The sequence below is a fragment of the Oncorhynchus mykiss genome, chromosome 22 (genome assembly GCF_013265735.2).
Source record: "Oncorhynchus mykiss isolate Arlee chromosome 22, USDA_OmykA_1.1, whole genome shotgun sequence".
Taxonomy (NCBI): Eukaryota; Metazoa; Chordata; class Actinopteri; order Salmoniformes; family Salmonidae; genus Oncorhynchus; species Oncorhynchus mykiss.
In genome coordinates this window covers 11486681-11501997 of record NC_048586.1, presented here as the reverse complement: position 1 = coordinate 11501997, position 15317 = coordinate 11486681, and the positions used below count along the sequence as shown (strand labels likewise).

The following is a 15317-nucleotide window of genomic DNA, read 5'->3' as shown; positions in this document are numbered from 1 at the left end:
CATTAGAAAACTATTTTGCAATTATCATTCCAGAACTGAAAACGGGTTGTGCTGATTTAAAGAAGCAATTAAACTCTCCTTTAGGCTAGTTGAGTATCTGGAGCATTACAACATTAACAATGTCTACACTGAATTTCTGATCATTTTTATTTTATTTTAATGGACAAAAAATGTGCTTTTCTTTCTAAAACAAGGACATTTCTAAGTGACCACAAACTTTTGAACAGTAGTGTATATATTTATTTTACAAATACATTGCTTATGAAGCCGCAAACGGGTATATTCTTTGCCAGTGCATATGTAACAATGCATACCTAAACTATAATTGCGCTAGTACCCAACTATATAAGTACAATGTACATACATCTGTTTTCATACACACATTTTTCTGTGAAAGCAGACGAAGTGAGTAGAGCCAGCATAAGTATAGTGAAGTAAAGTGAATGCGGTCATACTTGCATGGTTTTAGCTGAGCAGGCGGTTCATAAGTTGGACACACTTACTTTCTCCGTAAACACATTGCAGAGCAGATGAAGGAATGAATGCATCTCCCAGGCAGCCCAGCCAGTCCCAGATGCTAGGTTCAGATAGAACTGGCATCCGGCCCAGAGCCTTGGTTGGCAGCCATTTCTGCATCTGCAGTGGTTTCAAAGCTCCATTCTGGAGTATACTGGGAGAAGAGTTAAAACAGCAACTACTAATATGGTCACAGATACAGATACCTGCGTTTTTGTGGGAGGTAAAGATACTGGCGTGTTTGCGAGGGTTGACGCTAGGAGCTAACTTGCTAATAGCGCAGATTCGCTAATCTCTACACAATAAGGAGCTGTTAATGTCCTGTTTGGAAGTCCAGTTGATATGTAGATTGGATTATCTGGTCTTCGTCAGGATGACCCTCACGAAGCATCACTGCTGCTGTCTTCGTCCAGGTCTTTCTTGAAAAATGTATTTTTATCTCAACGAGTCTAACCTGGTTAAATAAAGGTAAAAATAAATAAATAAGACTACTGAGACTTTGGACTTGATTCAATGTAATGTGACATGCAGCATTTACAAAGTATCATATAAACATACCTCTATTCACATGGTGAAATGGCTAAATGATTTTGGTTAAATCTACACATGGTTTCAACACAACTCGTTCTTTCTTCTCTTAGACGGGAGTCCCGAGACCAGGCTGAATGTAAAGTTTGTTCAGGACACTTCCAAGTTCTGGTATAAGCCTGACATCTCCCGTGAACAAGGTAATTGTGCCTCTTGTCATAGAGGGAAGAGATTAAAGGTAACACATACAGTAGGTTTTATGATAATTCAGTTTCCCAAGAAAATAGTAAAACATTTGAGTATTAAGTAGTAACTGCTGTGTAATGGTATGTACTACACTCCTAGAAAAAAAGGTTCTGGAAGGGTTCTTCAGCTGTCCCCATATGAGAACCCTTATTGGTTCCAGGTAGAACCCTTTTTTGTTTCAGGTAGAACTCTTTTGGGTTCCATGTAGAACCCTCTGTGGAAAGTGTTCTACCTGGAACCGATACGGTTTTACCTGGAACTAAGGGTTATCCTATCGGGACAGCCAAAGAACTCTTTTAGGTTCTAGATAGCAACTTTTTTTCTAAGAGTGTAGTTACTAGCTTGTCACAGAACAGTTACCTTGGTTATCCCACTAGTTGTTCCTCTAGCATAAGACCTATTTAAGGTCAAATGTGGCCGAGAATGTTATTTTTTTAGTAACCAGGAGAGAGTTAGGATGTGTGTCTGATGTAAACCCTTTTGGATTCTTCTGACACATCCTCTCCACACACAGATGTCCTAAATGACCCTATTCTGTTCTCTTCTGCTGTATGTTTCACTGTGAGGTCACTGCTGTTGGCCCCTACATCTGCTTCTGCTCACACTCTCTTATTGGATTAGATCATCTGGGATGGAACGTCTGCTAAATGAATAAAATGTCAATGGAGATAGCCTTAAACACAAGCACATGCTCCGCTGCGATGACATCACACACGCGCACACACACACACATACGCACACACACACCATATGTACTCCATTAATCTAAGTGGCTAGGGAACATCTGCATGTAATGTATATCTATCTTCCTTACAGAGTCTATGAAATGTCATATTTTGACATATACATAGAATTGCATGTTAGAGATGCAATACATGTTGTTTTGTTGAACAAGACAACAGCTAATAACTCCCCCCCCCGTAGTTACATTGAAATATGGGATCACAAAAGGTCTTCCTTCCTTCCTTTCAAGGAAAGTTTCCTCCTCATTCCCTTCCGACTCCCACTCGCCGCCTCCTCCCTCTCCCCATCTTCCATGTCTATCCTACCTATCCCTTTATTTCTCCTCGTCCTTCCACCCTCCCCGTTTCACCTCTTCAGAATCATTTTTCACCCCTCCCTCTCTCCCCCAAAGACCTCTCCTTGCCTCTTCCTTGTCCTTGTTTCTTCTCCTCTCTGTGTTACATCCAAAGGAATGTATGATCTGGCAATACTTTCTTACTTTCCCCTGAGGGGATACATAAAGTGTTATTTTATTGAATCATGTATTATTGTGTATTGCAGCCATCAGCCTGCTGAGAGAGAGAGAGCCCGGGGCCTTTGTCATTCGGGACAGTCACTCCTTCCGAGGGGCCTATGGCCTGGCCATGAAAGTGGCCTCTCCTCCTCCCACTGTACAGCAGACCAAGAAAGGTACTTCCAAGTTTCCCACTTGTTATGAACACATGAGTGTGATATGTGGTTGTCTCTCCTAGCTGTTTTAAGATGAATGCACTAACTTTAAATAGCTCTGGATAAGAGCGTCTGCTAAATTACTCAAACGTAAAATGTACTGGATCACCAACTGGGCTCCAGCTTTCATATACTGTACCTGTAATTGCTGATGGAAAATTATATTAGCCCTCTACACCTCTGTGATGTTGTGTCATCTTGTGGCCCTACATATAAGGAGACACACACACACAAGCACACATACAGTCCACAGTGAAATCATACAAAGAACAATCACATTTTGTTTGACGTTCACATACTCTCACGTATTAAATCAATCAATCAACAAACTCTGAAGTGGATCATGTGTTTCTGAGGGGCCCGATGAAAGCATATCGTTACTCCAGCAGAGTCTGGCTATATAGTCGATCAGCACTGCTAAACATATACCCTGGGTCTTAGTACTGTCATTAAGGTATGAGGTGCCTGTGATGTTTCCAATAACACCTAGAAGAGCAGGGATAACTGGGAGTGGATTGGAATGCCTCCTCTACACACGTGGACGCCTGCACACGTCTTCCTGTGCGCACACACACACACACACAAACATAATGGTTCTTAATAGTACCAGATAGGGGTTCTTTGGCTTGTAACCATAGCAGAACCCTTTTTGGTGCTGTATAGAACACTTTTTTTGAAGGTTCTGTAAAGAAGTTTGTTTTAGATACTTTTGAAGAACCATACAGGGTTTTATATTCTGGTGGGCCATATTATAATGTTAAAATTCCGTAGGTGTTATTGTGTTAATTGACACGTTGAATCAAGTGAGCTACTGTACCCCTGGCACAGCTGGTGGTCCGGGAGGAGAGAATTTTAGCACCACTGACTGATTTAGTGAACCGTTAACAATTGACACAACTGTTCTCAGTCTTTCACAAGACACCATCACTGGCCATAATGTTTGATAACATAACACAACACATTAGATAAACTGGAATGACACTTTCACTCAAGGTTGCACTAAAAAGGTCTGAGCGCAAACCATGCCCCAAAATATTCTAGTGAGCCACCTCCCCTACGTTTTAATTATCATTAAAAGAGCAAATAACACTTTTGTGAACTGTAAAGAACCGTTGATGAGCTAAAGTCATTATGGTTACACCTAGAACCATCACCTTTCCCAAAGAACCCTTGAATAAACCTCCTTTTTTGTGTGCACACAAAGGGAAGTGAATGTTCTAGGTCAACACTGTGCACGCACGGACACACACACACACGAAGGGAGGAGAATGTTGTAAGCACAGTTTATTTTTCTGCCAAGAGGCCAATCTTAACTAGCCACTTAGCTCATCCTAGAACATTCCATTAAAAATCATATTTTAGTCTCTGTTTTGGCCTGTTGTCAGGTGGGGTAAAGAACAAAGTCATTGCCTATATAAAAACTATAATATAGAATACCTCCCCGTGTAAGGTGATGTCTACATACCATAAATGGGCTCACCGGTGTGTTGTTCTTTTGTGTTCCCTATATTGTTTTGCCCTTCGGGGGCCCCTGTAGCTGGTGACAACACTAATGAGCTGGTGAGGCACTTCCTGATTGAGACAAGTCCTAAGGGAGTGAAGCTGAAGGGATGTCCCAACGAACCTTACTTTGGTGAGTCACCTTTAACCCCTACACACACACACATATGCATGCGCATAGCTGCAGTAAGTAGTTTGGGGGTGCGGGTGCTGTGATTTATTTTGTTGATGGGGGGTGCTGACATTTTTGAAGGGCCAGCACTACAGACAGCTATATGGGTCTGCTAATACAGGTATAGTAAAGACCCAGCGCACTACTTTTGTGAACAAAATTATTTCCCCCCCCAAAAAAAGTATTTTTTATTCCTATCTTTCAAGGGGTGCACCCTCAGAACCCCTATTACCCGCGGCTATGTGCACACGCACACAGAGGGAAGAGAGGAGAGCATTGGAGGAGGAGATCCAAGGTTCTTCTTCTGCACGGATATTCTCCCCCAATACTCTCCTCGCTTCACTCTGACGTTTTGAGAGGGAAGTGGGGAGAGGACAGAAGGATTCAAGAACGTTGATAGAATCTTTTTTCAGACCTATCAGAACCGGTCCTTCTGACAACAACATGGCTTGTTTCTCAGATTGTGTAACGGGGGAGGAGTGCGCTCCAGACATGAGGTTCATGATGTGGTTGGGGTGACTAACTCTTACTCTTGGCTGTGTTGGTCTAATGACTCTGATCCCCTCTGTGCTCCCCGTGTCCCAGCCTTTGAAAGAGTATCCGTTCTCCCGGCCCATCATGTGTAATCCTAATTATAGTATGGGATCAGTTAAAGTAATTTAGTATGGTTCAAATGTATCCCCCTCTAATTTAATCCGCAGACCACATTGTGTGTGTGTGTGTGTGTGTGTGTGTGTGTGTGTGTGTGTGTGTACAGTGGTGGAAAACGTACTCAAATGTCATACTTGAGTAAAAGTAAAGATACCGTAATAGAAAATGACTCAAGTAAATGGGAAAGTCACCCAGTAAAATACTACTTGAGTAAAAGTCTAAAAGTATTTGGCTTTAAGTGTACTTATGTATCAAAAGTAAATGGAATTGCTCAAATGTACTTAAGTATCAAAAGTGAAAGTATAAATCATTTCAAATTCCTTATATTAAGCAAACCAGAACGCACAATGTTCTTGTTTTTTATTGACGGACAGCCAAGGGCACACTACAACACTCAGACATCATTTACAAACAAAGCATTTGTGTTTAGTGAGTCCACCAGGTCAGAGGCAGTAGGGAAGACCAGAGATGTTCTCTTGATAAGTGAGTGAATTGGACCATTTTCCTGTCAAAATGTACTTTTGGGTATCAGGGAAAATGTATGGAGTAAAAAGTACAGTATTGTCTTTAGGTATATAGTGAAGTAAAAATAAACGTTGCCCAAAAAAATAAATAGTAAAGGACAGATACCCCCCAAAAATACTAAAGTAGTACTTTAAAGTATTTTACATCACTGAATGTGTATAAATGAGGGGCTGGAAGGAGTTATCAGCATAAGGGACAAGGCTTTTTCCCCCCATCCTTCGGGTGCAAAAGGATGATAGCAAGATCAAAAAAAGTATGATAACATAGGGCTGGGTGGCGTACGTAAGCTGCAAAGCATGCGGCTACAGGAGCCCTGTGTAAGATCATCTTGAGAAGGTGCGGAGGAGACTAGCTAGCTCCAGACCAGGGTTCAAATACTATTTGAAATCTTTAAAATACGTTTTCATTTGCCTGCCTGCAGTGGCAGTTATTTCAAATAGTATTTGAACCCAGAGTTGGTAGCTAGCGACCTTCCCTCCCACATCTGAGCTGTTGTTAAATGAAGGCAATTTTCACAGTGTCAAATCTAGATATGAAATACTGTATGCATGTGTGTGTTAGACTCCTCTTACTGAGAACCACAGGAAGATGGCTACTGGCCCAAGCACACATTTAGGGATGACTTAACAAGTCAGCCAGCATCAGTCTAAAAATGGGCCTCTTGAAGTAACCTTCTGAATGTCACAAATCATTGGATATCTGCACGAACCCTAGCAACCCTAGCATTGGTTACTGACATAATACACTGAAAGTCCCTAGTGGGATAAGCCGATATGACGGCTTGGTAGACAAAGAGAGGATTCACTGTAATACAGTTGATAACTACACTATGCTAACTATGCTAATGCTTTTAACATGAACAACTGCTCAAAAGGGCCACGTCGTGACAGATAGGGAGGGATGTGGGGTTAAATTAGACACTGTTGCTGATTTTTGACTCTAACACAAGTGTTACAATATACACCCTGATGTTATACTAAGGAAATAGTGTTTCCATAGCTAGGGCTGAGAGTGAGGACTTGTGAAGAGCAGAATCAACAACCTCTGCTTAATTAAAACAGTTGTGGGAAGGTGTTAAACGTCGGAAGGCATAAACCCATGTTCACAATTAGCGATTGTTACCTGTATGTAAATGCCACCTAAAATGCCCCAACAGCCTTTCGTTGGCACCAAGTCAGAGCAGGTCCACTGTCCCAGGAGCATGGCCCAGTGAGTCCCAGGAGCTAATAACACTGGGGTAAATCCATAGTGGAAATGCACCATGGGTGTGGGAGTGTGGGTATGGGGTGAGTGAAAGTGTTGCTATGAGGAGTGTGTGAGTGTGGGAATGGGGTATGTGTGAAAGTCTGGGCCCAGGGTGTGTGATCTACATGTCTGGATCAGGATATGTAATCTTTATAGAATCTTTGTCCTGTTGGCACGGCTAATACTAATCTCTCTTTGTGTTGGTGTCTCTCTAGGATGTCTGTCCGCTCTGGTGTACCAGCACGCCATGACTCCACAGGCCCTGCCCTGTAAACTGGTCATACCTACCAGAGGTGAGGCCAGGAGAGTGTGTGTGTGTGTGTGTGCGTGCGTGTATTCTTGAATGAATATGTACATGGATACATACAACAGTGTGGTGTGAGGAATTTCTGCAGAATCTGCTTCTGCTGCGTTTCAGATATCCACGAGGATGTGCCGGATATTGCCACACCAACCAACCCAGCAGCTGAACTCCTGAAACAAGGAGCCGGTAAGAAGCAATATCTCAGTCAGCAGTTTTGCTGAGCATTACGTAACAGAAAGATAATCGAAATTACTTTATTTGTTGTGACATAATCTGAACCATTCCACTGTTCTCCCCCCACTGGTGACATCACCTCTGTGTCACTATAGGGCAGAGGGCCCCTGCTGACTCCCATGGTAAACCCTGTGTCCTTTCGTTTGAATTTGTCTTCCTGATATGTGACTGTTGGTCCCTGCATTCTAGCCCAGATCCCTGATGTCTACCTCAGAAGTCTGTGCATGAGTGTGCGTGAGTGTGCGTGAGTGTGCGTGGGCGTGCCCGTGTGTTTGTCTCTTTCTCCATCTAATAGACAACAACAATGCACCTGTCCAGCTTTTCTGTCCGATGTCTTTTTTTTTCCCAGCCTTGTCCCAGAATGCATGTGCCGTCCTTAGAGCAATGGAAATGTGTTGCATGGAAATACAAATGTCTTTTTAAAAATGTTATATCTGCTGAGGTGCAGAACTATAAACCCACTAATACCAATGTGATATATGTCTTGTCTCCATGTATGAAATGATTCCCTTAATTGCATTGAAAACTGTCAAGAATGTACAATTGCTTTTTTGCATTAAACTGCTGTGCTACATAGTATACACTGATGAATGGAGTTTTGTAATAGATTCTATCATGTTTCTCTGATCATAAGCATACATGATAAATCCTATACATGAAACAATTGTAAACTATTGATCATGCCACTTCACAACAGAAAACAATACAACAAAACCCATATAATTGAAGAACCAGACAGCCCATGGCATCACTTCTCGCCTCTTTCCAGTGTGAAATGCACTGTGCTGATTGGCTACACCTCTCTCTTCTTTTCCCAGCATGCAATGTGCTGTACATCAACTCGGTGGACATGGAGTCTCTGACGGGACCTCAGGCCGTCGCCAAGGCCATCTCGGAGACGGTGGCTGCCGTGTCCCCGCCCACCGCCACCATCGTGCACTTCAAGGTGTCGGCCCAAGGCATCACCCTGACCGACAACCAGAGAAAGTGAGTAGGATGCACAGGCATTTGTGTATGAAATAGAGAATAACCACAAGAGTGTATATTGAATTTGTAATTCTGCCCAACAATAAAACATATTTGAAACTGACTTCCAGATAGAGCTCACTCTGACCGAGGGTTACAATTTATGCCTCTGTTCAATCCAACTTGCATTGTAGTAGCTAGTTACACAGTAGCCTATGTATTGCTATATTGCAATGTGCTGAAACATAGTTTTTCCCTACAGGCTTTTCTTCCGGCGCCACTACCCCATCAACACTGTCACATTTTGTGATATCGACCCTCAGGAGAGAAAGTGAGTCCACTTAAGTGACAATGCACTCGAAGCCGGTGTTTGGAGGATATATTGGCATGGGTGTTGTTAGGTCCTAGATGAAGTTATGGGCCGGCAAACCATGCCAAAATGTCCTCAAAACACTGGCTTTGATGGCATTATCACTTTTATGCAACGGGTTACCAGCATATTCAAGTAATGATTAAAATAATGTTTTTAAAGAAAATATGTCAATGAAATTATTCATACTATTTCATCCATCCACAGATCGTCCCGACACAAATCTATAGTTGCTACCCAAGCCGGATGGTCAAATGACCCAGCCGTTCAGTCTATTTGTTCTGTATCTATGGACGAGATCCAGTCGTTCGTATTAAATGTTCTATTGCCATACTGTCTGGCAACGTTCTTATACCTTGCTTGCTAGCTAGCCAACTACGGCTAACTTACAGACACGTCAAACAGTGCAGCCAGAATAACAACAAAGTAGCATCATTTGCATTTGTTTAAGCAGTTTTCTAGTGACATTTATTTGGATACATCCATAACAATGAGCTAATGAGTTCGCCTGTCAAGGAAAATGTGTTCTCTCGTCAGGACACTGTTGTTCAGAACAACACAGCTAACACAATAACTTAAAATTGAAGCTGCAAACTAGCTCCACTTCGTTTCGTTTGACCTTTTTCAATTGACATTACTTTGTATATATATCCATAAAAATGATGCCAGCTGATTCATGATTTTGACTGGCTGGGAAACGCTGCCTGCCTGTCTGTCTCGTCCCAACTCCCGACCCCTACCTTCATTACTATGGGACAGCTGGAGATGGAATTTGAATATTGAAACAATGTTGCAGATGTCAGAGATACAAACAGCAAGGTTTATACAAATCTCCCGCTGCTGAAAACTAAAAGAAATGTGAGATAATGTCTAGATGCTTTTTATAGTGGATATCAAGTTTCTAAATTGCCTGGCTGGGCTGATGAGACAGTGGATTGGGACGTCAGATGGAACGGAGTAAATAGGCAATTTAATGTCATAGATTTAGCCGGTGGTAACTTGTGGAATAGACACCGGCTGGAATGCGGTTTTAACCAATCATCATTCATCATTAGACCCACCCGTTGTATAAACTGAGCTACAGCACACTAATGCTGTCCACACACGTACAAACACACACACACACCCATGTACGCGGGCAGTAATCGAAAAGCAGCAATCTCTGTTTTTTTTTTTAAATGAATGGGGCCTTTGACCTCAATATTATATGTCATGAATACATCATACAAAATGTTACCCGATAGAATACTGTTTATTTCTCTCTCTACAGGTGGAACAAACCTGAAGGGGGCACAGCCAAGTAAGTATACATGCACTTGAGTACCATACACCTAAACCTAGTATATTTATTTCTGTAGTTGCATATACTGTTTATAGCCCAACCACTTTGACTGAGAGTTACAGAGCAACGTTTGCCACTGAAGAAAGTTAAGCAAACTAGCTAACTGGTGGAGGTGCTTGATACTTTCAGATAGTTGTCCGAGGATGGTTTTCACTGGTTAGAACTAGGGATAGGTAGATCAGTTGTTTAGCTTGACCTCCATGGTCTTTGGGAGAAACATTTCACTCAGACAGACTTACCATCAGTTCTTGACCTGCGCCAAATGAAAGGCGATATTTTGGAGCTCAGCCATGATATGAGGGGAAACAAGAAAGGTTGTAGGTATCCCACCAATGATTCAGAGAGGAGGAATAGATGGATGGATAGGTGACTGGGCAGGTTATGCCAACAAAACCAAGCGTTGGCAGTCACACCTTTAGAGTTTAACATGTCATGGTTTGAGGTTTTAAACTCCGGTATCATAGTTCCTATGAATTTACTGTTATGAAACTTAGGGCACAATTGGATTAAACTCCTTTGTCTTTAAAGGCAGTATATCAAGTAGACAAACACTATGACAATATCATAATCATTAATATAAGACATTTGTCATTTACAGCCAGAGCTAGCAAAATACACTACCGTTCAAAAGTTTTAGAACACCTACTCATTCCAGGGTTTTTCTTTATTTTTACTGTTTTCTACATTGTAGAATAATAACTATGAATAATAACTATGAAATAATATCTATGAAATCATGTAGTAACCAAAAAAAGTGTTAAAAAAATCAAAATATGTTATATTTGAGATTCTTCAAATAGCCACCCTTTGCCTTGATGACAATTTGCACACTATTGGCATTCTCTCAACCAGCTTCATGAGGTAGTCACATGGAATGCATTTCAATTAACAGGTGTGCCTTCTTAAAAGTTAATTTGTGGAATTTCTTTCCTTCTTAAGCCAATCAGTTGTGTTATGACAAGGTTATACAGAAAATAGCCCAATTTGGTAAAAGACCAAGTCCATATTATTGCAAGAACAGCTCAAATAAGCAAAGGGAAATGACAATCCATCATTACTTTAAGACATGAGAGTCAGTCAATTCGGAAATGTTCAAGGACTTCGAAAGTTTCTTCAAGTGCAGTTGCAAAAACCATCAAGCGCTATGATGAAACTGGCTCTCATGAGGACCGCCACTGGAATGGAAGACCCAGAGTTACCTCTGCTGCAGAGGATAAGTTCATTAGAGTTACCAGCCTCAGAAATTGCAGCCCATATAAATCCTTCACAGAGTTCATGTAACAGACACATCTCAAGATCAACTGTTCAGAGGAGACTGCCTGAATCATGGTCGAATTGCTGCAAAGAAGAATATATATATACTTTTTTGCTTACTACATGAGTCTATATGTGTTATTTCATAGTTTTGATGTCTTTAACCTTATTCTATTCTATGTAGACAAAAGTAAAAAATAAATAAAAACCCTTGAATGAGTAGGTGTTCTAAAGCTTTTGACCAGTAGTGTAGCTCCAGACAAAAGCTGTCTGAGTGGCTGGTAAAAGCAGCAACACTGGCTGTGGGTCCAAAATGTTGATTTCAGATGCATGCTCATGTGAAATGCACGTAGTATGTAAAGTACCTTCTTATTCAGTTTAAGACAGTTCTCAAAATCTTCTCGGAATTGATGAAAGTGGGTTGAATATACCCTGAGAATATGGCTACATCACTGGCTCCTAGACTAAAAAGTTAGTTTCAGGCCCTGGTTACATCAATGCAGTAAATAAGTAAAAATGATAACAGTGGCATGGTGTGTCTTTACCCCCTAGAGATTGACCACATAACTATAGAGATGGAAAAAAACAAAATGGAGCGTAACAATATCTCTAAATATATACAGAAAAGCATTAATGATAATGGAAGTGGGTGGACCATGCTTGAGTGATGAGTTAAATTTCCTAAGGCCTGAAGTAATAGGTTTTAGCTCAGTGGGCTAACACAGTTTTGTGATGTGAAGACAACCAGGGTTCAAACCCATTTGGTGCACACACACACACTTTCCATATATGATTCATATAATGTCCTACAGATTCATTTCACCAATCCAGTCCTCTCAGACTCAGAACGAGGCAAACAGAAGATACTGATTGGAGGAGACCCATTGACAGTGTCCCTTCTCTTTTTAGGTTCTTTGGGTTCGTGGCTCGGAAGCAAGGAAGCACAACTGACAACGTCAGTCACCTCTTTGCCGAGATGGACCCCGATCAGCCTGCCAGCGCTATCGTGAACTTTGTTTCCAAGGTGATGATCGGCTCGCAGAAACAATGAGCTGAACTTTTGACGACCCCTGTTTTTTTTTGTTTGTTCTTTTTAACCACGGAGGAAATGTGTGTTCTATTTTGGATTTTGTTTGTATTATTTTGTTCTGATCTTATGTGTCACCTCTTTCCTTCTGATCTTGTCTTTTACTTGTGAGTGCACGTGGTGTTTACACACGTATGTGTTCTTCTTGGAAGGACTCCTGTGTGGCGCTAACTAGGGGGATAGAGGAAGTGCAGTTTGTGGTTGTGGCTATGTGGGATGTTGGCTTTGGGGGGCCATTGTGATCTCTCTAGCAGGGTAACACAAGAACAGGAAGGATACATTTATGTCAATGATGTCAGTGAGCATGGTTCGTTAAAAAAAGAGAAGAAGAAGTAAGGTTGTGTGACGTAGAAGTGTTAAGCTATCAGACGTTTGGACTGGTCAACCAAAGATTTTTTTTTTAAGTAGCCAGGGGTGAGTTTTCCACTGTCGGAAGGTCTGTTGGAAATTATATTTTGTAAAAAAAATAAGTAATAATAAAAAAAAATCATTTTAATTTTCTTTCTATATACAAGTACTGATACTGTATGTATGTTATTCTTTAAGAGTTTGCATCTTTGCCTTCTTCGCAAAGCGTATTCCAGGACATTTTTGCATGCTGGTGAGTTGAGTTAATGTAAATATCACGTAGTGCTTTCTGGGTAAGGCGTGGATGACTTGGGGCCTGAAATGTTGTTGTTTTTTTTGTTTTGTTTTTTGCTTTCTGTAATAAAAAATGAAAAGAGAAAGAAAGAAGCATACCTGCTCTCTTCTACATATAGACCAAATTTGTAATGGGCAAACACACTGTTCTCCTTCAACTTCCATTCTTCTTTTTCCCTCTTCTGTTAAACGGATGGAGGATGGATAGAAGCTTGTCCAGTTCAGTCCAACTATTCACCTACACAGTGGTATTTTAACCCCATAATATCTTTGGTAGCTGAAATCTGCTGTTACCCTACTTCTAGACCAACCTGCAATGCACCCCTCTATGGAGAAATGTTGGTTAGGCTGAATGGTTACCCTTTGTGTGTTTAACATTGATTAACATTGAAAAACTGCCACTCCTCTCTGTGCATGTATGAGCATCATGGAAGAACCGAGTTCACTGCTGATTTTAGAATGGCGGACGGGTTTGGGCAATGAGAGCTTATGTCCAGGTTGTTACTGCTACAGCATCAAGCTCTCTCTCTCTTCTCCTTTGGAGAAGTTTGCAGATATTCTACCCTTGCAACCATCTTAGTCTAGATCGAGAAAGGCCACTATCCCTACACATCAGCCTGTCAAACTTGTAACACCCACATCATACCCACAAGTAAGCTATATACATATAAATATACATATATAGATATATATAAAACTTCAACAAAATATTTATTTTTTTGCTCTGTCGCTCTATGTTAACTCATATTACTTGTATACATATATTGTATAGTCTACATTAAGATTACTGAAAGTGTCAAAAAGTGCATCAAAATATATATGGTGTAAAGTGTATGCATTTTAAAGCTTGTCATTGTTGTTTTGAGTATGTTTTCCCACTGCATTACTTTGTCTTTGTAGGAAACGTCCTTTGTTAGTTGGGAGAAAGAGCGGCTTAGTTGCAAAAGTCATGGATTCATCCTAAATGGAGACAACATTTTACGCTCATGTCCAAATGGAAATTCCTAAAATGGAATGGTCAGAGTTAAACACTTAAATATTTTCATGTGAAATATCAACACCCATTTGTAGTTGGCAAAACAGTGAGATGATTGAAATGACTACTTCATGTAAACAGACTTGCTGTGTATGTTCTCAGAAGGTTTAGAGGCAAAATATGACTTCCTTGATTACATCCTCAATCTAACATCACAGGTTTATTAGTAAATCACCACCAGAAGTATTTTCCTGAGCAATTCCACATTGTGTTATAAAGGGCCTACTGCCCTCATGTGGTAAAACACATTTTGACTACCCATTGTGTTTTTACTGTAGAGTTTCAACTGTGATTTCAGCAATGGCCTTTAGTAGATACTCAAATGGGCAGTGCTGAGTTTAAATGATCATTTACTGAATGAGGAAGACTTTTATGCCCAAATATTAGGTCAATATTTTGACGTTTTTTATTTTGTGAATGTCCTTCAATTCAATTATGTTTGGAGCAGGGTAGCCGTAACTCAATGGTCAAATATACTCCAGTGAAAAAATAAATACGTAGCACTTATAAATGGGATTCTGTCATGTCAAAATACACAGAAATAGTTTGCATGTTCAGTCCACTTCTTTTAACTCAATGTTTTGTATCAACTAGGTATTTTCGGTTCAAGCTCAACTGTCTTCTCCCGTGGCTTCTTTGCTTGTTCAACTATTCACTCCTCTTCAATGAGAATCCCTCCGTTTGAACTGAATCGTATTTCTTGTGTTGATAGTCACAACTGTAACAATATATGTGGCAAAAAACATGGTCGATTCTGCATTTGTGTATGATCAACCTGTGATAAATGGTTGTGGAGTAAATCACCCTCTACCACAAAATGAATGTTTGTCAACAAAAACCAATTGTGTAAGAAGTCTCCTTTGATGTATGTGTGCCCACTTTGAGGAAATCGCCTAGACTTAAAATGTGTGAATGTGCTACTATGCCTGTACAGAACCTTATGTATTTTGATTTGCTTTAAGGTATGGCTTTTATTGTTTCTGAGAAGAAAAAAACACATTAAAAAGTAATACAAATCACTCCATGTTTAAAGCATACTTGGGAATGTTATGTGCTTGTCTAATGTCTATTCACATTTAGGATGTCTGTTCATATGAAAGAGTAATACTAACTTCTGACCTTTGTTCACACACTCCTGGACCACAATTACTGCTTACATAGGACCCACAAAATAGCTATGTTTAACCTATGTGCATTTTTATTTAACTAGGCAAGTCAGTTAATAACTAATTGTTATTTACAATGAC

At 40.5% G+C, this 15317-nt stretch overlaps 1 protein-coding gene across 1 annotated transcript in view; it reads left to right on the top strand.

The window, feature by feature from the left end:
• The window catches only part of tns1b (tensin 1b), a 304662-nt gene extending 289572 nt beyond the window's left edge, over positions 1 to 15090 (top strand). Inside the window, exons 25-33 of the mRNA XM_036958729.1 lie at positions 1158 to 1244; positions 2575 to 2703; positions 4280 to 4375; positions 7051 to 7128; positions 7254 to 7325; positions 8192 to 8360; positions 8602 to 8670; positions 9980 to 10009; positions 12215 to 15090. Of these exons, the coding sequence (XP_036814624.1) occupies positions 1158 to 1244; positions 2575 to 2703; positions 4280 to 4375; positions 7051 to 7128; positions 7254 to 7325; positions 8192 to 8360; positions 8602 to 8670; positions 9980 to 10009; positions 12215 to 12356 (872 nt within the window). The 3' untranslated portion in view covers positions 12357 to 15090. The remainder of the gene's footprint in view (positions 1 to 1157; positions 1245 to 2574; positions 2704 to 4279; positions 4376 to 7050; positions 7129 to 7253; positions 7326 to 8191; positions 8361 to 8601; positions 8671 to 9979; positions 10010 to 12214) is intronic.
• Positions 15091 to 15317: the final 227 nt, after the last annotated feature.